This window comes from Equus asinus, chromosome 18 (assembly GCF_041296235.1).
Source record: "Equus asinus isolate D_3611 breed Donkey chromosome 18, EquAss-T2T_v2, whole genome shotgun sequence".
Lineage (NCBI taxonomy): Eukaryota > Metazoa > Chordata > Mammalia > Perissodactyla > Equidae > Equus > Equus asinus.
Genome location: NC_091807.1, coordinates 31147376 through 31172539, shown reverse-complemented (window position 1 = coordinate 31172539; position 25164 = coordinate 31147376). Strand labels below are relative to the sequence as shown.

Here is a 25164-nt window from a genome sequence, read left to right as displayed (position 1 = left end):
AGTTGGAAGATTCAACACAAGTATCTAATTATACTGTCTCCTGAAAACATATGAGAACCACTGTAAAGGGATTTTTTTTTTAATGGACAACTCGGCAAGAATGAGGGAGAAAAGAGGGGAAAACATCAATAAAACGTTGGAAGCAAGCAAGCAGATGGAGAAAAGCAGCAATGGGGAAAACCAAGTCAACCATATTTACACTGTAGAATTCCTCGAAAGATCTGGGAGTTGGCTCCATTGGGTAACTCTGAAAGTGGGGGTGAAATGGGAGACTAAAAAATGAAGAAAGTTGGCCCAAACTTTAAAAAGTGGTTGAAGCCCTAGATGCGTGTTTGGAGGTTTATTCCCAGGATTGGATAAAGCAGAGGGAAGTCTCTGGACTGGAGGACACAGGCACAGCTCTAAGTGAGAGTATCACACTAAAAAGGGATTGAGAAAAAAGTGCTCACTGAACGATGACACCCCTGTGCTCTTTCCCCACTTAGCTTCCAAAATAATGGTCCTTTCATCCTTCAATCAAAACTCTAAGAATCTTCTTTGGGGAATGTGACCCGCTCTAAAGATACTGCAGGAGTCATCCAACAAAGAGGCAGGCCGTGAAGGCCAGAAAATGAAGTCGAAAAGCTCCACCCATACGTTCAGAGAATTTTTAGTCCACCCTACTAAATAAGCAGACGACCAACACCAGCACACATTTGCAAAACGCCTTTAACATGAGGCCAATACAAAAAGAAAAACTAGAGCGAACAAACAATGCACGAGAAGAAAACTTCAGCATCTTCACAGATGAGAAGATACAGCATCCACGAACCAAGAACAAGAGGCTATAAAGAAGATTTGAGGAACAAAGAAGCACTTAAAAACCTGGGAGAGATTTAAAAGAAATTCTCTTTCAACAGAAGGGGTGGAAGACAAGGTTTAGAAATACCCCTATAAAGAGCAAAAAGAGAGATGAAAATTAAAAGACAAAAGACTCTATGAAACCAACCGGACCAGTCCAGAAGGTCTGAGAGTGACCAAAAAGGGGTTCCAAAAAGGAGAAAACAGCAGAACTGTTTCATTATCCCAGAACTGATGGACACTGAGTTGCCAAACTGGAAGAGCCCACTGAGGGCCAGTACAATGAAAGAAAAGCTTTCATCAAGATGCCTAATTGTGCAATTTCAGAACACAGGGGCTAGAAAAAAATGGTCTTACGCTCACAAATTTCTGAAGGAAAATACTTTCCAACCTAGAATTCTATATTCAGCCAAACTTTCCAACAAATATAAGAATAAAGACATTTTTAGACATGCAAAAACTTTTAATTCCAAGGAACTGTAGGATTGAAAAAAATACGTAAATGCGTCATTATCAGATTTCTTGCTGTTGTAGAAGGGAGATGCAAACATAGAATGGAAGAAGGCTAAAAAGAAACTTCTGGTGCTGGTTGAGAATCGGAGGCATCAAGAGATGTGTACATGAATTTCCCAGCCCTGTACACTGAGAAGGACCCATAAGCGATGACGGTGTTCACTCCCCTAAGAATGAGCACACCAGTCCTGGGTCCTAAACACCATTCTCTAGCGAATGCCTGACACCCTGACTGGGGCAGGGAAGGACAAGACAAGCCCAAAACACCTTGTGCTGGAAATAAGAAAGCACTCAAAAAATGACAGAAACATGTAACAAAGGACACAAAAATTAGCCTAAAGGGTATCCCGCTAGCTAAATCTGGAAACATTTGAGCAAAATAATGACAGTAAAAATAATCCATGAGTTCAAACTGATAAATAAATGTGGAAAAGTGGAAGCTCTTGATTTCAGTATAGCCAAAAAAAGTTAGAAAAATTGTTTTACATCATCATCATAACGTAGGCAAGAATTATCAACGGATGCTAAAACTAGGGGTTCAAGTTTGATGAGGAATAAGTTATTTACACAGTCTCCGACTATCTTCCCATAAATTACTTTATTACCAAAGGGAAAACCAGTAACTAGACAATGCAGAAACCTGGTTACACCACCTTAACCAAGTACGAAAGTTAACGTCAACAATAATGGGAGAACACATCACACGCCTCCAAATGGGACGCTTTGAGGACGTATTCTGGCTTATGTTGTACTCTTCCCACAAACACACAGTGTGAATCTAATGAGGAAACAGATAAATCCAAATTGAGGAGGGGCCTTCACAAAATGACTGCCTTTTAAACTTCAAAAATGTGAATACCGTGAAAGATGAAGAAAAGCTGAGGAACTGTTCCAGATTAAAGGAGACAGACATAAAAGCTAAATGTGATGGACTCGCTTCTGAACTTAAAAGTTCCTATAAAAGGACACTATTGGAACAGCAATATTTGAATTAAAAACCTAGATTAAAATATTGTATCACTGTTATTTTCCAGATTATGATAATTACTTTGTGAGTATACGAGCGAGTGTCCTTAGGAAACATATCCCTAAGTACTTAGGGGGTAGAAGGGAATGATGTCTGCTCGAATGGTTCAGAAAAGCACGTATGATTGGGGAGAATGACAAAACAAATGTGGCAAAATGTTAACTACTAGTGAATCTGGATGACGATGATGCCTGGGTTCTTCATACTATTCTTACAACTCTCCTATAATTTGAAATTATTTCAAAATTACAAGTGAAAAAACTAAGACTATTTTGATTTACTCAATGGCTGACTGACATATAACTCAATTCTCAGTCGATACCTGTGAGTCCATGCTTACCAAGGTAAAGAAAAGAAGTCACTGATGGGGGAAACTCATTGGATCCATTCAGGAGCCAAGGGAAAAGGACCCGGGGTGTAACCTCTTCAAATCTGAGACACAGATCACTGTATATTTTTGAGGGTAGACATGTTCACACTGAAAAAACTCAGTCACAGAAGTGTAAATTTTTCATTTTATTCAAAGTTGGTACAGAAGTGCTAACATTTCCATAAAATAATTACTATACTTCAGTTACAGGACAAAATACCACAGAAAAGAATATACTTTGCAAGAAATGTAGTTCATCTTAAGTTTCCAAATACTTCTGAAGGCTAATGCAGCAGCTGGCAAAATAACACACAGTACACAAAGAACAGTGTATTGTACAGAGTCAGTAATGAAAACTGACAGGTCTTTAGCAGATCTGCTTCCTTTTTTTTTCATTTTTTAAACAATAACACTTTTAAAAACACATTAAACCAAGATCATACATGGCTACAATTTTAAAAATCAGATTGTATACAGTAGGTTAGAATTGTCAAGTTAGAATTGTCGTGTATGGTTAACAATCCTAAATCTACAATTTCAATTGTATTCCTTTCAATATGGAAGTAACCTGGTTTATACCAAATTCTACTTTCTGCTTGCAACTAAAACATTGTACAATGAGACAGACTCAATGAGTTAAACCTTAAAAAAAAAAAAAAGCTATGGACAATGAAGGGTACACTGGAAATCAGTTTACAATTCAAAAAACACCAATAACTCAACAATTTCATTTATAATCACATTTGGTCTACAATGCATAACTGACGAAATGATACATGTACACAATATACACCCCCAGTGCACAGACTGGTCTCTTACAGAAAATCTGAACAAAGCATAAAAGGCAGCACACTGGGAAAACATTTTTCAATGGAGACATCTTTTAAAAATGCATTAATACTTACATATCAAAATTACTAGATAAAAGCAGCAGTATTCTGCTGACATTTGGCTTAAAAATAAAGAAATGAATGAAGCAATTTCACAGGATATTAGAAAAGGAATTGGTTTTCTTCTTGAAGAAGACTACTAACTTTTGCACAGCAACTATTTTTGATATCCACCTTATCAAAAAAAAAGCACTGAGAAGCGTAACATAGTTCATAGGTGACTGCCAACACAGGTCTGCGCAACAGAAAACAGATGTCCAAGCAAAGAATGGATGAACCCCTGCTCTATTTCTGCACTCTGCTGGCAATCTATAAACCGAAGCAATATTGGTGGGAGAAAGCAGGGGAACAGATTCCATACCATCATCTGACACTCATGTAATATGTCATTATTAAAAAAAATAAAGCTTTTGCATTTTAGCAACCCCTCAGAAAAGTCCATGAGCAAGACTTGTTGATCTGTTTGCCACTCAAAAGTTAGAGATCTCACAGTGAAATTAGAAAATTCTAATTATACATATTTACACCGCTAGAACTTTCACCTAGACTAATTAAAGCAATTTCCCATGGAATTATAAATGAAAGGATATCCCACCAAAGGAATCTTCAAAAGCATTCTTTAAGTACTTACAAGCTATCTTAAATTTAAAAACAACATTTAAAGGTACGGAACACATACTACAGTCATGCACTGCAGAACGACATTTCTGCCAACCACGGACCACATGTCCAACGGTGGCTCACAAGCTTAGTACCAGAGCCTAGTGTGCAGAGGCCATCCCATCTAGGTCTGTGTAAGCACTCTGCGATGTTCACGCGAGGACGTGCTTCTCAGCGCATATCCCCGTCATTCAGCGATGCATGACTGTATCCAGGACCAACAGGCTCTAACTGCTCTGCCTTATCACACATTGCTAAGCCAAAGATGTTCCTCAAATCGCTCCTTTTTCCTACACTTCTGGCACTCCTCTCCCCTCACCCCCTCAAAGCCTGTGGTTTTACACTCTAAAATAATGCTGCAGGCTCACACCCAGCTACTTTTTGCTAGAGGGGGAAATCTCTCCCTCAGAGTGTCCAGTTACCTCTTCTAAAATACGCCACGTTACTCTACACCAGCTTTAATCTTCATTCCACGTATTACGAGAGCTGACCAGGTCTTTCCCTCAGAAGATAAATATACAAAATGGAGGTGTGTGGAAACAAAGGTAGTCACTTCTCTCCTGTTCTGAGAGTTGTATCTTTTAACATAGGGGCAAAATCCAGGACAAACACGTATCGGACTATTCAGATGAAGAAAGTGAGGGGTGACACAAGGGCAATGCCAAGTGGAAGAAAGCACATGATCTTCTTTCACACACACAGTCACGGACTTCATCTAATCTATTCTTGAAGCGGGTAATGGAACAAGCAAGGATTCTAACGAATCCTTTAGACTCTTATGACCGCTGTGCAAAGCAAAGCAGTTCACTTGGTAGATTTGTCTCAGAATCAGTTTGATGCCCAGAACAGATCAAATTCTGCTCTTTTAAAATGAAGTGCAGTCAAGCATAAGAAAAAAGAAAGATAACTTCATCTCTTACATACAAACCTACACAAAGATTAAAGACAAGGAGTATTTGCCCTGGAGAGTGTGAAATTTCTCCATGTTTTTAGGGTACTATATTCATGGGAAGTAAAATTTAAGATTAAAAAAAAAAAACAACTCCAATGGCTCTACAGCTTAAAGCAGACGTCTGTCAAACTTCCACACCCCCAGAAGTCTGTCCCCGTTCCTTCAGTTCCAGATCACAGGAAGAGCCCACAGACCCCATCTGAGCCAGTGACCCCCAAATTTAACCACAGCATTCTTGACATTTGTATTCTCTCCCTCCACCAAAGGAGCACAACTTACTCAGATTACTACACTGAATCGCTTACCACTTAAGATCCATAACTTGAACACCTCACCATCTAGGGCTTTTGTGGTCCTCATCCTAACAGCTACCGAGCCAAACACCCGGTGGGCTTTAGGACTGGCACTTGTGGGCTACTGAGAGTACCATTAGTCTTGTGCTTTCTACATGTGGAGATACACACACGTGTGAACAGGATTTTGTGCTTTCTATGGACCTTTACTTTAAGCTCTTTCCCTACCATGGAATGTGAACTGCTGTCACATACTTGTTCTTAGATATGCCTACGAAATGTACACTGGAAAAACCATAAAGTTAAATATACTCACAGAATTAATAAGTAACCTTATATTTTTAATTAAGGATATAAAAGAAACAAATACAGATGAATAAATAACATTTAAGCTGCAACATGAATTAGAGCTAGTCACTTTCCTGGAACCTAAATAAAGGCTGCATATAAAGTATGTAAATATAAATGTATTTTCTCTATTTCTTCACTAGTTGTAACAAACTTTAAAAAGAGGAATTGTAACAAATTAGAATTCTCAATCAAGAAAGGGAAAGGTATAAACTAGCAGAGTCAATATTGGCAACCAGAAGGCACTAATCAAAACACATAAACCTCAGGAGCTGATTATATTATGGAATACCCTATACATTAGCCTTTGCCAATTTGAGATTTCAATAATAGCCTAATTTCAGTTTCCAACTATTACAACAAAAAGTAAGTTACTAAGGAATACTTTACTTATGGGAGTCTGGGTATCCCGATAAACTGAAAAATGATCTAGACCGGTTTGTCTAGAGGCAATAAAAAAGGTAAACACTCCTTATTCAGGAATACTAGGGTACAAGGTGAATTTACCAAGTTAAATCTAAGTCTCCACTAAGGCTGTGGTTATCTACTGTCAACTTGTGCTGTTGCCGAAATCACTGCAATAGGTATTTCCCTCACTGACAGAGTTCACTGCAGCTTACAGTGTCTTGACCTGCGGGTGGGGCTTCATCGCCATGGGCAACAATCACTGCATAGTGCTTTTTTTCCAAGGAGAGCAAAGCCACGGCTCCTGCACTGAGGAGAATCTGAGACCACTGTGCTTTGTCTTGACTTGCTCTTCAGCTGCTTGTTCATTCTAGAATCCCTCTCTTCAAACATGCCATCCATCCAGGTAAGCAAATCAAACTTCAAAGTTGTTACTAAAGGAAGCTTACTGGTTTAAGCCTACAGCCTCAGATAACGGTCCTCTCCTAAAAAGTAAAGGATGTGATCACTAATGAGACAGAAACATCAAACCTTTTTTGTCTATTTCTGAGTAAAAGACTACATGCCAATGGTTACGGCTGTTAGGTACCAGATAAACGGGCTGCTTAACCCAAAACAAAAAACTAAATCCTATCTTTTATGAAGGATTTGAGATGGAAACAAAAACATAAATTACATCAATTCTCACAACATTCCTTTAAAGGTGAATCAGTAGTTTAAAGGCTTACTCCCAGCACTGGAGAGAGAAGTTTGGGGGAAAAAAACATTTCTGAGACTATGGGAATAACGGTGCGGGACTCAGCGCTGGCAAAGCCTACTAATTATTTTGAACCTTAGCTAAATTCTGCTGTGTAAGTCAAACCAGCTGAAGACCTCATCTTCCAACAGAGGGGAGGGGCGCACAAAAAGCACACCAAATTAAGAGAATTAATGGAGAAAACGGGGTTTGCAGCCCTGAGGTAAGTCAACCAAGTCCAACCACGTGTAGTAATCCAAAGACAACTTCTTACGTGATCCAGCTTCACACCTAACCAGTACAAAAGGGTTTCTCTATATGCCAACTGACCAGTTCCAATGTCTTCCTTTAACTACTGCACGAACAGGGCTTTTTGGCATTAAAACAAACTCCATTTCTCTGCACTGTCCTACCACCATTTTAAAGAAACCTGCATGAATTTTAACTACTGCTGCCTCCCTAATTTTTGAGAAAATACTGATTATTATTAATGAACGCACAGGCTGAGAAAATTATTCTTGACAATTAAGTTTAAGCTAATAGAAATTTAGTATATTTTAAGATAACTGTATTTAATTGTGTGGATCCAAGTCTTCAAAACTGGAGCAAAGCAGCACTTTTGCCACGAATGGCAGTAAGCCTGAAAGGGAATTAAGCTGACAAAAGGTCAAAACAGGAATTTCCTAAGTGCTGAAAGAATTGGTGAAGAGTTAAAGCAATGAGAGGAAAGACAAATAAAGGGGAAGACCAGTCTCTCTGAGCGGTAGGTGGGTCTACACACAAAGAGGAACACAGCCTACCTGTGAAGGCTACTGAGGCTAACGTCAACGCTGAAATGACTTAAGCAATTTAACGCCTGGCTAATCAGGAATCTGACAAATCCTCAAGCTTAAAAGTATTTTTTCTACTAAAGTATCACTATCAAATATCATTCATTTAACCTCAAATATGTTAATAAACTCCTATTTCACAATAATTGACATGAAACCAGGGTTTAACAGGCTGGATCTCATTCATTGGTACCTAATCTATGTGGGGAGGGATGTACACCAGCTGACAGCCAAGATGCCTCAAGTTCTAGAATTCAATGAACATGATTCTCTGTCTGCACATCTTAAGCTAATGTGTGTCCTTCACTAACTTAAGTCTGTCCCACCCAGGTACTCCCCAGCATTTTAATAGTTGTTCTAACTTCTTAGGAAAACCTTGTCCTGGCAAGTCTCTGTAGTCACATAATTTAACAGAAACGGTCTTTACACATCTCTCAACCCAAACCTGGAGAACAGTGAGGTGTCACTACGAGATACCCATGTGCTCCTTTCCAGCCATTATACCTCAGGTGAAAATGACACAGGAAAAGTATAAGGAAAGCAAGTAAGCTGTATACTGTCAAGTGCCAACACTGACGGGTCTAACCTTTTAACGGCTAATACAGCCAGTTTATAGTGCAGTAAAGAACGAGAAGAAACCACAGACTACATTAAACGCTATTCAAAGAAAGGGGAAGAGCCACGCACCCAGTATAGGAGAGAAAGGAATGGACTGAGAAATGCAGATGCTTAAAAGACTTTAATCACCCTGGACAAGATTTTTCAACCCCACCCCCACAGGCGCTTAGCCTCAGGTTAGAGAACTGAATGACAACCTTCCCACCCAATTCTTAAAACGTGAAGTTTCACAGAGCCATGGGTCTTTGCCAATTACTTGAGGTGCCATCCCTAAAAGCTATGCCTATGTGACCCTGGCCAGCCTCTTTGTGCAAAAAGACAATGGATCCTTTGAGCCACGTGAAAAGGAAGCCTTGAGAGATCAGATCTGCTGAATTAAGGCCAAAGGACACAGCACCATTGTCACTGCTTGATGCTTCTCTAACCTAAGGGTAAGAGTGATAAACTCACCAGGAAAGAATGGCTGGGGAAAAAGACTCGCTCAACTGTTTCACAAGCTACTTACTATCTTGGGGTGGCAGGACAAATTAGAGGTCCCACAAAGGAGCCAATAATGAATTGGCATACCACAGTAATAACCTCTTCTCATCAGATCTTGACACTAAGACTGTCTGAAAGTTCAAAAGTTTAAGAACTAGGGATACCATTAACAGCAGATAAGACAGTATTTGTCTCCACCTTTGAAGACAAGTGTCCTCACTTCTTTCTGACTCTTAGCTAACTATTTTAGTCAATATCACTTGATCAATTCTGAACGTCAGTCTAAGCCAATATAAAAATACATACATGTTAATGTCCAGACATCAGTGTCACCACTTAGGACCCATTTAGTTAAAGTATGAACGTTTTGCTAGCTTAATACAGACCATGTATCATTGCAAGAACAATCTAATGAAATACAGACTGAAGAATGGTCTGCTGAAATGAAGCTGCAATCAGCAATTCACATACTTATTCAAGCACATTATCTATTACTGGGAAGCAATAAGAAGGGCAAGCTTCAGGGACTTCAGTCTAAATAAAGTGATGTTTATACTGGCAAGAATAAACAATCCTAATGGATAAGCTAAAGTCATTCCTTATTTACAGACGCTAATACTCTAAACTTGACCTACTGCTATGTACACACAGACAGACACAAGATGATGTATTTTATGTATTGTACTACACTGACAACAGAGACAAGGTAGGGGGACCCTAATACTCCAAACTGTTAGGACTCAACATTAAATAAAGAGGAAAAAATCCACATAAACACCACCTATTCATTAATGCTGTAAATAGAAGGGTTAAGAAGGCTGCCCAGCCAGTATGTCAGTCCTCACTGCTGAGTTACACAGCAATGTGTTCAGAGTCAAAGAAAATTTTAATTCCTACAACTTAATGCCAATTTGAAAAATCTAAGATCCTATTATTTCCCTAAATACCAAATGGCTGTCTCGAAGAACGTCAGTTCCTTTGAGAAAAGAGGAGGACAAACCATGAACCCAGATTTAGACACCTGGTTTTCTGTTCTTCCCAACAGACTGTAAGCTTGGACATATCACAGCCTCAGCCTCCACACAAGAAAAGGATGGTCCCTATTTATTTGGCCCCCATTTATAAACCCTAAGAATGAAATTGAGAAAAAAATTCTACAAGGCACTCTAAGCTCTCAGAAATCATGCTATTCATACATGAATTATTTTTTCATCAACAGACTCAGTCCATCAGAAAGCCCCCTGGAGATGGGAAGACATTATGCTACCTGATAATTTCTAAAATCAACTTTGGACTAATCAAGTCCATCATAATGAACTAGTTCACAGAATACAAAAAATTTAAAGTCATTAGGACTGAGTTTTGATTCAAAATCTATAAAAGTATCTAAAAAAGTAATAATTTTCCCTAAAGAATATAAGCTTAATAAAATCATGCAAGTTAAAAAGTATCAGAGATTACAGGAAAGTCAAACAAAGTAGATACACTATTAGTTTCCTTCATCTGTCATGGAGGAAAAAGGACAGTGTTGAGTACACACAGACACAGAACTACATAATCTGCAAGAGCTTTTCTCTAACATCTTTCGTACCCTGTCCTCACAAAGGGGAATTACAGTCTGTGAAAAACAGATTCCCATCCACGAAAGTTGCAACTGGGTACCGAGCCATGTCAAGATAGAAGGTCCTACAATTATACAAGTCCCGTAATATCCATGAGACACACCATTAAATCCAGAAGCTGTTGTTCATGGCACCTCTTGAACATGCTATCCATTCTACAGAAAAACTAAAGTGACAATCTACCAATGGCAAAGCATGCACTCTTCAGTTTTCTGTTACTGATAACCAGTTTGCAAATGGAACATCCTCATGCTCTAAGTCACCGTAACTTTCTAAACGGAAATGTAGAGGACATGTACAGATGGCAAGTCTTTTGAAAAAAAGTAAATCAGGAAAAAAAAATTACCAAGGATACAATGTGATTTCAGAATTAAATTTTCCCTCTGAAAACTCAAGCTCAAAATATCATGATCTAATCAAGTAGGGCAACCCAACACAAAGGCAGTGTCAATTTTTCTTCAAAGTTCTGAACATATCTTCCAACTGGATCCACTTGGGAGGGCATCTGGCTAATAACGAATGTTACCAAACGACAAGAACAAAAAGCTAGAGAACTAGCGGAGTATGAGTAACCAGCTGTTCAGCTTACAGTGATTGAACACTGCTTGGCGGCTGCCAATTCCCAAACTAGAAAAACAATCTTAATTTTGGTCAATAAATTTGGGGATCATCAGCAATGTTTACTTCATTTTCTCCCCGATAATCAATTTAAAAATACAATCATGACATATAACTTTATAAAGACAGACTTGGTGATCACTTGAGTATGGTTCACTTAAACATCAAAGGAGGAGAAAAAGAAATGGAATAAATTTTCCCAAAACTCCATATATTGGTGGTTCAAGAATAGCTACAGGAAAACATTCTTCTTCCTTTCTTTTGGTAATCAGAATCCAAATACTCATGCTAATGGCAAACTAACTAACAAACTAACTTGTCCCGAAACAAGTACCCCACAAGCACATCAGTCAGATTTTCGGTACATGATTGATTATACAATGTCTACAAATTCAGGTTTTTTAATGGTGGTAGGGATTACAGAGACAGAGGAAAAAACTTTTAAATGCGCAAGTCTTCCACTTCAGGTTAAGGAGGTCTAACCGAGACGTGGCAGTGCACACAGTATACCTTATTCGTCATATCTTAGCATATATTCTGCCCTAAGTGTGCTATGAGAATAATTGGTCTCTCCTTACTTTGGTATGGAAAATTTTAAACCACATTTGCACAATTCAATCTGTTAAACAAGTTTTACTTCATTTAGGTTGAAAATTTACTTTCATCCATCTCTGGGAAAATAAAGTCTTGCAAATAGATGATTTTCTGCTAAGTAAAATTTGGCTAAAACCTACAGCGTAAACAATGCCTGAGAGATGCAACAGTTACATAAGTTTTTTTCCAAAGACCAGTATTTTCTTAAGTTAATGTCTCATCATATCCTTAAAAGTTCACAAGGAGAAATAAACAAACATGAAAATTCCAAGTGAACACACAGCAACAAGTCCAATATTTAGTATTAGTTTAACTTGCGGAGGCTCTTCCAGCATCTGTAAACAAACAGCCTCCTCCTCCATCAGGTCTCTGAGACTCCTCTTGCTGAGGCTCTTACTTTTAAAGCCACAGAACCAATCTATGAACTTCCAGTACCGGCTTCCATCCTCTGTTTCTTTCTTTCTCTCTTTCTCACCCATGAGAGCTGCTTGCCCATTGGAATAAGCATCTACTGGTGTTTCTGCTTCTGAATGACCTAAGGAAGCCACTGGGTTGCCCTCCTCTCTGCAGGTCACCAACAGATTAACATCTTCCGGCTGAAGGCCCTTAATGCTATCTTCAGATTTCCCATTGGGAATGATGTGGTTGATGGACTCACTATTCTCATTGCATCTCAGAATGCTCTTCTCTTGCATCTTGTACGGTTCGTCTTTTGGGGAGCAGCTCTCCTTCACCACCACGCTCTTCTTAGACCAAAAGGTGGTGGTACGAATCTGTTCCTTCGTGGGAGGTGGCGTGAGAAGGCTAACAATTACAGTAATGAGTCCTGTGACCCAAAACAATGCTGTGGCCACATACATGTAATGGATGTCTTTGATGAAGCCTGGCCTGTTATCAGGTTGGTCACATTCTGGGGCACGGTAGGCAAAGGCCAGTGTCAAACGGACTGCTCCAAGAATAAAGCCGGCCATTCCACCATAGAAAGCCCCTTGTTCATTGCAGCGCTTCCAGAAAATGGACAGAAGGAACAGGGCCGCAACCGGGGGCGTCAGGTAATCTGCTACCTCCTGAATGTAAAGGTACATCTGGCCTCCTTGCATCTCCACGATGATTGGCACCCATGCAATGCTGATCACCACCATAAAAGCCACAAATATCCTCCCCACAATCATGAGTTCCCGGGAGCTTGCACTCTTGCGGATGAGTTTGTATACATCGAGGGTGAATATGGTACTGGCACTGTTAAAGATAGAGTCCAAGTCACTCATCAGAGCCGCAATCATCACTGCCATCATTAAGCCCCGGAGGCCCACGGGAACCAGCTTCATCACCAGGCGTGGGTAAGCAATATTAGAGCACCCAGCTCTGCTTCCACACACTTGCATGCAGTGCTCTGGGTTGATGCAAGCTATATCATCAGCAAACAGTATCCTGGAAATCATTCCTGGGACAACTATGATAAACATTGGTAGAAGCTTTAAGAAGCCAGCCATAAGAGTAGAGCCTTTGGCATGAGCAATGTTTTTAGCCGCTAGGACCCTCTGCACGATGACTTGGTCAGCACACCAGTACCATACTGAAGCTGGGGTCTGCCCAAGAACGAATCCAGGCCAAGGAACATCTTCATCTGTTGGATTCCGCAACATTTTCAGTGCATCTGTCTTAGGGTGGACATTACAAGAATTTGTGTTGGAAAGGTTGTATGTCAACAAGATGGAAGTGACATTGGGTGAGGCCAACATGTACCTTCTCTTAACTTCCTCAAACCCGCCAATCTCCATCATGCTAATAATCATAAGCGTGAGTGCCCCAACGATCATGAGTAGAGCCTGTAGAGTGTCTGTGTAGATCACTGCAACAAGGCCTCCGGTGACAGTCAGCAAAGCAGTCATGCCAATGAGCAGGATAACAGACACATAAAGGTTCCAACCCAAAGACTCTTGGATAAAGAGGGCACCTGAATACAAATCCACTGAGAGCTTGGTGAAGATATAGAGAATCAGAGACAAGGCTGCAAAATAGACCTGAATCCTATGGCCACCAAATCGCTTGGACAAGTATTCAGGCATGGTGTATACCCCTGACCGGATGTAAATCGGGATGAACACCCATCCCAGAAGTTGCAAAAGCAGTAAGGCATTGAATTCCCATGCGCCCACTGCAAATCCACTTGCAGCTCCAGATCCTGCCAGCCCAATGAAGTGCTCACTCCCAATATTGCTCACAAACAGAGAGGCACCAATCGCTACCCAGGTCATAGAGCGCCCCGCCAGGAAGTATCCACTCACGGTGCTTCTATTAGATTTCCACATGGCAAAAAAACCAATGCACATGACCAGGATAAAATACAGGGCCACTATGGCAATGTCTGCTGTCTCCAGTACAGCCCTCATTTTGGTAACTTTGAGAATAAAAGTGTCCAACGACAGAAGTGTCCGACTTTTTATTTACACATTAGTAACCCCAGCCAAGTCTGTAAACCATACGTGAACTGGACTACACAGAGCAACAAAGCAGGTCAAAGTCTTTGTCCTTTGGTTTGCTGTCTTGATGGTGGTGGTTGTGATAAACTTTGAAGGAGACAGTTTAAATTTTCCTCCGCTTCTTAATTGGGATTGAGAACTTAGCTCGTACTCTTAATCCACTCTCCACAAGACCATCAGCATTTACTCAGGTGCTGGAGGAGAAATTCTGAGTTGCAGCTAAGTCTAGTGAAGCCTACTGTACCAACCCTGCAAGGCAGCAAAGACAAAAGACAAAGATTGAATTAGAGGAGGGTCTCACCAAGTGATGAGGAAACTTTCAGTCTAGCAAAACGGCGCAACAAGACATTCTTTATAAAAAGGAAAAAACTTTTAAAATACACTTCGGTTCCACGGGAAAGAGCAGTCTATACTATCACATCTGATAAAGGCAGTGAGAACATTCATCATTTTGAACTGAGAACAAAAATTCATCAAGCTCATAACTAACTGGCCTAAATTCTCTAGCAACTAGGCACTGCCTACGATGACACTGCCCTTTCTTCTCTTATTGTGGTAGTTTCAGATCGGAACAGGTACCAAGATCTTAAGCACCTAGGGGGCAGGAGTGGGGAGGGGGCGGGAGGACGCTAATTATTCATAATAAGGGCACCAACGAATCTTCAAATACTACGAATCCTAAGAGTAAGGCACTTTATAGCGAGTTAGGGTCCTGGATGGAACACGCAAGTGGTGTTTACTAGCTGTTATCATCTACCCCCCCGAACACAAAACCAAATATCATCGCTTAGTCTGTGCAAATCTATTGTTATAAAGTTTTCCTAAATTCGTACTACAAGTGTCCATCTATGCTAGTTATCATACAGTAACCTAGAAATTGTGAGATGACTCCTGCCCTACAGGGAAATAAGACATTCCACACAAAAAAACTAGGAACATACAACTTACAAAACCACCCTAAAATTTTATTCTTTTCATTAGCTAGAAGGAAGACATTGGAAGGAAAAAAAAAAATTCAAAAAGGTAATTTGCTTCCCTTCCTTTTCATGAGGCAATTATTTCCAAGAGAATCTCTCAGAAGATAAAGGCATTGACTCAGGTTTGATTTTACTGAATATTTTTTCCTTTTAATGCTTTCTTGTTGAAGGGTTTAGAAAGCAAGGAGAGAAGGGAGAAGGAGAAAAGTTTTCTGAAAGACTGAAAAATAATTTGATTATTGTATCTTCCAAACCTCAACAAAACAGACATTTGACAACCATTAGATAATAAATTATCTTCAATAAGTCAATCAGATATTTTTCAATCCTAGTTGAAGAAAACTGTTCTGCAAAACAGATATTTAAATTTACCTAAAATCGAGTTTATGAATTTGATGGTTTTTTCCTGGAAAAGAGAAATTCTGAATCTTCAAAGTCAATTATAATTGTAGCTGAAAGATCAATCCGTCATACACTTTGTTATTCAACCTCATGCCTTGCACACATTAATTTCTAGAGTGATTTCTCCTTTTGTGATAAGGCAAACTCAGAGTGAAGTCTATGCTTGACAATGCAGATACTTTTTGATGAATCCAGGCATTTTCCTTTAAAATTCAGTAGCAAACTTAAGTCCTACAAATGGCACTAAAGAGACTTCTTTTCAAAACTGTTCGAAATACACCACAGTACTAAAAACTAAAAAACACACCTCTCACTGGCAAAGGAAGGAGCTGGAAAAACTGCCTACAGATAACTGCCCTACAGAATTAGGTTATTGGGTCTAATTCATAAAGCTGCCTAGATAGAAACATCTTCACCCCATCACTATGCCTTTTGTTCAGTATAAAACACTACAATAATTATACTAAGAAAACTGAGTAAAATCCTTCCTCCTAAAAGCCAGTGGCGTAAGTAAAACTGCCGCAGACAACAGCATAAAATACACTAAAAGCTGGAAGTTGTGTCACTTCATACTTGCCAAATCCTGAAGCTGGTCATATTTCTAAGACCACTTCCCCACCCCAAAGACTTTCCAGTTTTTAAAGAAATACTTGGACATTATTTAGGAAAAATCATCTAAATTTCAACAAAATCTAATCAAATGACCAATAAACACTAATTATTTAAAGGGTACCTTTAATGTTCCAGTATCAGGGTCAAGTCCTTAATTACAAGGACAAGTGTCGCTGGCAGTTCTAAGGCCTGCCTTCAACAGCGCTCTCCCTGCCACCCCACATCCAGGCCACACCCTCGCCGCTGGTTTCGACTCACACAGAAGCCTAGCTCACTGGTCCGAAGGGCCCTTTCGGGAGTGGCTCTTCTTGATGGCAGTAGTTGACCATGTGTTTCCCCAAGAAGGGACACACACCCGAGTGCTTTGTTTTTGTCTGGGGGGAAGGGGTGCGCGCTGTAGTAGCCACTGTAGAAACTTATGTGTTGAGAGAACCAAGTGCTCAGAAACAAAGCAAGCACTTCCCTCCTGGATCACCAGGAAGCCCTGCTGGGATCAGTAACAGTGCTTTTCACTGTCAAATATGATTTATCCACGTCAGAAATCTACGCCATACTCTGCTCCCTGATGAATGCTCAGACCGGCTAAAATTCTTTTTTTCATTTTTTTAAAGATTGGCACCTGAGCTAACAACTGTTGCTAATCTTTTTTTTTTTTTCCTTTTTCTCCCCAAAGCTCCCAGTACACAGTTGTATATTCTAGTTGCAGGTCCTTCTAGTTGTGGCATGTGGGATGCCACCTCAGTGTGGCCTGATGAGTGGTGCCATGTCCATGCCCAGGATCCGAACCGGAGAAACCCTGGGCCACCGAAGCGGAGGGCGTGAACTTAACCACTCGGCCACAGGGCGGCCCCTGAAATTCTCATGCTACATCTAACCTCTGACTTCTCTAGAACAGCAGGGAAACTAGAGAGAAAAGATGTTCTGCCCACAGGCGAGGTAGCAGGGAGCGGTCAAACACTAGCTCAAGCTGAGTCCTCAGCTCTTTCTGCCTTTGAAAGCCACTGCCCACAGTCCCCGTCTCACTGGGTACCATACCAGTCTGTGGACAGGTTTAAGATTTTTCCAATTTAAACAAAAAACATCCAGAGACCAGCACCTGGTAAAAGACTGAAAAAGGAAAAACAAAACCAAAAATAGGTCAATTTAGTTTGTAGAAAAATGTAAGATACTATAATACATTGCAGCTAAATTTCACATTCTAGTCACGAACTGTCAGAGCCTTGAACTTCAGTCTTTTAGGAGATAAATTGTGCATACCTTAAAAATGATTCCAAATAAAATAGGCAACATGAGTTTCACATATTTTTCCTCTTTTAAAGAAGTAAACATCTTTACAACAAAAATACAATGAACACTATCCAGAGTTCCTTTATTTTTAGGAAGAATATACATGGAAAATTTTTTTCTTCAGCTAAAATAAAATTTTTTATATTTTTGTATTTCTAGGACTAAGCTGGTTTACAATTCAAGGAAATCTCTTCAGTGAGAAACATGAGACAAGTAACAAAATAGGTATAGTAAATATGGGAGTTGGTTCCTTGGTAGTACATTTTTAAGAAAATTATTTCTAGAATGAGAGTAATATCCATAGACTGTATAAAGAAATGGTCCCCTAGTGGCAACAGGCAAAATAGATTTCACCAAATCCCAACACAAGGATGTTTTGAAACAGAGCAGATTCCCCTCCAAAGGAGGGAGCTTTCTTCTCAGAAAGCAATTATTTTCTTGAAAGTTTTCTACAAAATTAGAATACAGTTTTGGTACTGTTTCACGTATCTGGATGAATTAAATTCAAACTGATGAATCCAAACAGAGAAGGACACGTAGATATCTGCTGTATGTGAACTAGCCCAGACCAAATTTAAACCAGTCGTTAAACTCCTTCAGGTAAGAGAACCAAAATATCATTAGTTACAATGACCAAATCCAACATCTTTCTTCTAATATCTTGCAAGACTACATAATTTATCTTTCAAACTAGGAAATTATTAGTAGGAAATTATTCTGGGACAATCTGTAAAATCCAGGATGTATGGTCACTTTATCTAAAAAGAAAGTTACTTGTCATAAAAACCAAATAGAGAACAAGAAAAACAGTCCCTTAAGCCATCAGGGCCCCAAATCATAATAAATTCAATGAGGCACAGGGGCTAAACAAAGGTTAGAATACAGTGACCTTAAAAGTGACCAAACAACAATATTTTTAGCTTTGGAGTCATTTAAAAACCACACACTCAAAGGACAATCCGAACAGGCCCAACCCAGCACTGTCAATAGTAGGCTTGCCAAGTCTCGCTCATATTCTGATCCAAAGAAAAATACTCACTTTACCAGTAATTCAAGGGGTACAGAACAGACACCTCTGGAAACTTACATGAGTAGGTGGCATGGTCAAGAAAGCAGACAAGCTTTGAAGGGCTGGGGTCCAAGCTCTGTCACTCCTAACTGCAGGATTTTAGGCAAATTAATCTCTAGAAGCCTCAACTGTCTTGTTTGTAAAATGCAACCACCATCCAGCTCCTAATGATTTAAGAAGGAATGAGTAACATATAGAAAGCACGCAATATTGCTGAGTGCAACAGGCAGGTGCTCAGGAAATGTCACTTTACCTTCCACAACTCACAGACTGGAAGTGACGAGGTCGGCTCCTTTCAGAGTAAACTGTCCACCATCCGCCAGGCATATTAGGATCCTCATCATAGATAAAATAACGATTTAAATCAGTTCTCTCTCAAATATTTTAAAGAGTCTCCCAATGACCTCATCAACTGTTAGCTCCTATTTACATCACTTCATTCGAATACAAAAAAATAAGTAAATTTATATGAAATTCTACTTAGGGACTTTCATACCTGTTTTCACTTTTGTCATCGTGGTCTAGTAAAGGCTTCAAGGTCTCGTAAAGCAAATTCCACCAGTGGAATGGACTGATAGCGCTTGGTACAGAGTACATACGTACTCACCCAGGACCTTCCTCAACCCTCCCTTACTTTAAAAACGTAGAGCATGGATCCGGTAGTGGTTTATTAGGGACACTTCAAAGCCAAAACGTGTGTTCCAGATACAACTGACATGAACTCCAGCCAATGTTAAATTACAGGTGGAGCTGAAGACAACAATGTATTTAATTGTATGATGTAACAGCCCCCAAAACATTTAAGGAGTCTGCCCTTAAATTTCTCTGACAGAACATTTCCATTATACCTACAACCCTGGCTATTCGAAACCTACGAAATGTATGAAACCAACTGAACTCAAGTGACATTCAAATTGTACTCTGATGATCTCTCATCCCTTTGAACCATGGGGTTAGGGGCAGGCGAAGCAGGGCCTGAAGCCCCCTCCAGCAGCCCTTCACCAAACGAAACAGCTCTTTCAGCAACCTCAAAGACTGGGGAGGGAGCGTTAGGAGGGATGGTCCCCCATCTAAGTAAACCATTCTTCAAATCAAAGCTTCTTCACCTAGGAGAGTTCATAAACCACCAGGTTTATCATTTCATCCACACACAGACATCCCCCAAGATATACTCACTTCTTAAGCTGCTTCTGTTAACATATAAGTCTGGCTCACAATGTTTTTGTTTTTTTTAAAAAAAAGTCTCAGAGAATGAAGACTGTTTGGTATGGGGCCCACTGTGAAACTACCACTGGTTTCACCTCTTCTGTGGATGATACTAGATCAGGTATATGGAGCAAACTCCAACAACCTTCTTGAGAGAAACGGAAATACGAAGTAACAGGGCCACAGGGCCCATGATGCATTAGGTCATGGAATCTCAACGGCTACACACGTGTGTTCACTCTCACTGGGAAGAATTCAAGAGACCGGGCACTACTCACTTGTGAAAGACTGGTGGTCAAAGATAAGTGAGTGAGAGAGAATGGAGAGAAATTAAAGCTGCCACTTACTGACCTGAGTCCTCACACCTCGTGCCTCGCATGTTGTGCACATTACTTTAATCCTCACGACAATCGTGGGGTAAGGACAATTACTATAATCATTTTACAGATGAGAAAACTGAGACCCCGGAGGGCGTGTGGCCTGCCCCAGGCTGCGGTTATCTGTGTTTACATCAGGATTTGCATGTGTCTGTCCAAAGACCGTCTGATCCTAATCACTAAGCAGCGTCACCTTCAATGAAAAGGACATTTCTTTATTGATAGAAACAAACAGTATTAACTAATAAGAGATCAGTCAACATCATCCATGTTTAAAAATCTGTGCTTGCAGAGAAAATACCTGAGATGTATATATAACAAATGTTAACAAAATAGACTGCAAACAGCACAGGATAAAATCCAACTGAAGTATTCATGTACGATCATACCTGAATGGATATATGGATGGAGAAAATGAAGAGACTCAAAACAGAGAAGTCCCAGGGACGGGTTTCTTAGGTGTAAACACAGCGGTGAGGCCAGGGCTCGCCCAGGTGCTCAGCAGCAAGTGCAAGGCTTTCGCCTTGTGCCCGTCCTCAGTATTAATTAACCCTTCCACCTGAGAATAAAAAACTAAGTCTCCATGTCTCGTCTACACCTGACTTTGCTACCGTGGACTGGACGAAGCTATCCAAGCCAAGCTGCCTTCACCTGCTCACGCCCACATCTTTAACACGTCAGGTGAAAAGAATCGGCTATGCAGGCTCTACAGACCGAAGAGTTCTCACAGTGGAGTTCACAGACCCCTGTTCTTACTGAAGGAAGTGTCTGTGACTGCGTACCGTCTTGCCTGGCAGTGTGCAGAACTCGGCTAGTACCTCTGAACCTGTGCTACTCCGTCTTCCTCATCCCTGAGAACGGCGACTTTGTCCTCACTAGCGCTCAAGCCCCAAAGTACCAATCATCCTGGACTGCTTGCTCACTTTCCCTCTCAACCCACACAGTCAATCCATTAGCCTGTTGACTCTACCTCAAAAATATATCCAGAATCAGACTACTTATTTCAACTGCTAGCCCCCTGGTCCCAATCACCATCCCATTTCATCCGGTTAACTAACTGCCCTAAGCCTCTTAACCCGTCTCCAAGCTTTGGCCCCTGGCCCACCAGAGGGCCTTAATTAACACAACAAACAGCCGTCCATTTACTCACAATGCACAATGTACCAAACACGCCTCTGGGCCTTGACAGCGGCTGCTCCCGGCGCAGGGTACACTCTGCATCCAGATTTTCACAAGACTTGCTCTCCTCTCATTTATGTCTTTGCTCAAAAGTAATTTCCCTAACCATCTCAGCCCCTCCTGAATCCTGCTTCATTTTTTTTCATAGCACTCAACACCTTAATAAAACTTGCTTATTGCCTCCTGGCTACCCAAAAGTAAACTCCACGAGGGCAGAGATTGCCTGTGTTGTTCACTGACGTGGTCTGTGTCTAGAACACTGACTTGCACACTGCAAGTGCTCAAATGTTCGTTAAATAAGTGAATCAAATATCAACGACCAAGTACCTGATCGAGTGCTAAATTCCCAATATCCTACACAATCATCAATACCAGCTTTAAGCAATAAGAGATGGCAGATTAAAAGGCCAAGAAGAGAGCATTTCCTCCCCCACTGAAGTGCTCAGCAATCTCCAACAGCTCTAACTGAGGGTGTGCGGAATGACAAGGAAATCAAACTAGGCAAGAATGCCCTTTGTGCAGATAAAAATCTCAATGGGCCATGACGTAGTAAGAATCCGTATCTGGAGTCACCATCTCATCCTACCTACACCACAGGGTGACCCACTTCCCTTCATTGTACCAACTCCGCTTCAGAATGTGGTCCAGATTTTACCCCTGCAGTTACCAACACCCACTTCACAGTGTGCGGTGACATGTGCAGACCCTCCCCGCGCAAGCACCTCTTGTATGAGTCCTGTCCATGCGGTCAAGCAGCACTTCCCTTCAGCTCACTCTACACAAGTCCAAGCTCTTGTTGATGTCAACTTACTAAAAACCTCTCCCTTCTCCCCTCTCCATTATACTTGATGAGTTAAATGTTCCAGCAAAATTCAAAAGGTTATTTTAATAACTACCATTTACCAACATTAGTTAGTGCTAATTAGTTAGGGCAACATGTTTACACTACACACCTAATGCAGCTCCTCTAAGCCTCACAAAAGCCCCAAGAGGTAAGCACGGCAATTATCCCCAACTTACAGATGAGGAAATTGAGGACATGCCAGAGGGTCACTAAGACAATCCAGAAACAGCTGCTGTGAAGTGAAGATGAACAATGTGTCCTTTTACAACTCTCCCCAGGAAAATATACATAAAAAAGGAGAAATGAAGCCAGGTCAGGAAAAATCTAGCTAATCATTACAGAAGGAATGACGCAGACAGGAAATCACCCTTCACAGCCCCTAATGAAATGATGGACCTGGGCAATGATTACAATGGACGCTGGAAGCTTAGGTGAGAGGCTGACAGGGGCTTTAGAATGCATGGATGAGGCCGCGAACACCTGCAAGAACAAGAATTAATCTTATCGCTAAAAGGCAGACGTGTGTGCTTCCTGATGTGATGCTACACCCAGGAACACTTCTGCACTCTCGCAAAACAAAACAACCTGAAGCTGGTCAAATTTCTAAATACCAGTTTACAGAAAATACCCGGAATAGAAGAACCCATAAAACACCAGGAAATGATCAACCTAGTTCAGAAAGGGAGGAAGGGTGGGGAAGCTCTTACAGAGTAAAAACTTCAGAGGCCATCAAGTAAATGTAACCTATGGACCTTGTTTGGACTCCAATTCAAGCAAGCCAACTGTGGAGAAACATCTGAGACAATTCTAGAAAAGGGACCAAGGATATCAGAGGTTAAGGAACTGTAGTTCAGCGTCATAAATGCACTGCGGTGGTTTTTTTAAAAGCCCCTATCTTTTAGATACACGCTAAATATTTACAGGTGAAATTTTATATCCGCATTTGCTTTAAAGCACTCCAGCAATACCTGACTCAGAATCATCAATAGATGCTAAAACCAGGGGAAGACTGTTGTCACTCCATAAATCACTAACTACAAAAGGAAAACAGATACATGTACAATGGAGCAATCTTGTAGCTATCACCTAAACCCAGTGATTGCTTAACATCAACAGTTGGACACTGACATGCCTCCTGATATGATGCACTGACATCCCTATGGAATACTCCTGCCAGTAACATTGAACTTATCTCTGATCAAGAGAAAGGAACCAGACAAATCCAAACTGAGGGACTCTGCAGACCAACGGGCCACTGTCATTTATGACAAAGGCTCAAGAACTGTTCTAGATCAAGGAAACCAAGGAACAACTAAATGCATGATCCTTGACTGAATACTATATTAAAAACTAACGGACAGGGGCGGGCCCCATGGCGTAGTGTTTAAGTTCATGCACGCCGCTCCAGTGGCCTGGGCTTCTCCAGTTTGGATCCCGGCTGTGGACCTACACACCTCTCATCAAGCCATGCTGTGGCAGCATCCCACGTACAAAACAGAGGAACACTGACATGGACGTTAGCTCAGGGACAATCTTCCTCAAGCAAAAAGAGGAAGACTGGCAACAGATGCTAGCTCAGGGCCAATATTCCTCACCAAACAATAAATAAACAAACCTAAAGGATATTACTGGAGTAACAGTAAATTTGAACATGAATTGAACTTTTTATAATAGTACTGTATCAATGTCAAATTTGAGTGTAATGGTTATGTTGTGGTTAGGACGAAGGCCCTTATTCCTAAAAAACACAGGCCAAGATGCCTGCAACTCTCAAATGGTGCAGATACAAAAACAGCAAATGGGGCAAGTTCTAACAACTGGTGATCTAGGCGAGAAGCAGACAGGTGTTAATTGAACTTTCTTGTAACTCTTTTAAAGGCTTAAAATTTTAAGATAAAGAAAATATAAAATACTCCAGCAAAAGAAAAGGGGGAGGGGAGGACTGGAGATGAAGCAAGAATGGTAAATGCTGATTAACTGCTGAAACTGGGTGATGGGTACAATATGGAGATTCGTTCAACTATTTAACTTTCATGCGTGCCCGAGTTTGTCTTAATTCTCACTTCGATAAAATGAGAAAAACATGTACTTCAAGGCAGCAGCATCAAGACAGATTACTAGATAAAAAAGTCCTGTGGAAAAAAATTAAGTATGAAAACAACTGTTACACACTGTCATTTCTTCCAGTAAAGGCTTGACGAGAACCTGAAACAAAAGCCTGCTGAGTGGAACACAAGCTGACGTAACCACTCCCCGCCCTCCGCACCTGTCCCCCCACCCCCCAACTTCCACCCCCAGGTACCGGCCAGGCCCGCTCCCTGCGCCAGGTAAGGCTCTGCCGCACCCGAGCACTCGCACAAAAGGGAATGTGCACACCTTGTCCTCTATCCTCCTTTGTCTTTCCTCATAGCACTTGCGCGTTTGCCTCCCTTCCTAGAATGTAAGCCCGTGAAGGCTGGGACCTCGTCCTACAGTCTATACTCCCCAAACACACGGGGGTGCTGGCACCTAAGCGGCACTCAAGACAGATGCGAAGGATCTCCTCCAACCTGAAGGGCCTTCAACTCGACTTCTGCTATGGTGTACACTCTGTTACCGATGTGGCCATCAAAGGTGGAGCTCCTGGTTTGAGACTGCCTTCAGAATCCTGGCTTCGCCACTCACTAAGCTGTGTGACCCTGGGCACATTTCTGCTTCAGTTTTTTCATGTGTAAAATGCAGATCACACTATCTAACGCTTGAGATGGCCAAGTATTCAAGGGGGGGGAAGCTTATCCATATATAAAACAATCCATACACACACACGCCCCTGTTTAACGAGCCACCACGGATTGGGTATTATAAACCATAAGGTTTACAGAGGGAGCACATCCAACCGGGTCAACTCTGTGGTTCACCCTCATGTTTTCTGTTATCCTACTTGGTTCCAATT

General features: G+C 40.9%; 2 protein-coding genes across 6 annotated transcripts in view; both read right to left on the bottom strand.

Moving 5' to 3' along the window:
• Positions 1-25164, bottom strand: part of MRPS6 (mitochondrial ribosomal protein S6) — a 135004-nt gene that overhangs the window by 32433 nt on the left and 77407 nt on the right. The gene's annotated exons all lie outside the window — the stretch shown is intronic.
• Positions 2884-25164, bottom strand: part of SLC5A3 (solute carrier family 5 member 3) — a 35956-nt gene continuing 13675 nt past the window's right edge. For all 5 annotated transcript variants that reach the window (XM_044750933.2, XM_044750932.2, XM_070488821.1 and 2 more), the window contains one exon: positions 2884-14528. In XM_044750933.2, coding sequence (XP_044606868.1) covers positions 12033-14189 — 2157 coding nt within the window. In that variant the 5' untranslated portion in view covers positions 14190-14528 and the 3' untranslated portion in view covers positions 2884-12032. The remainder of the gene's footprint in view (positions 14529-25164) is intronic.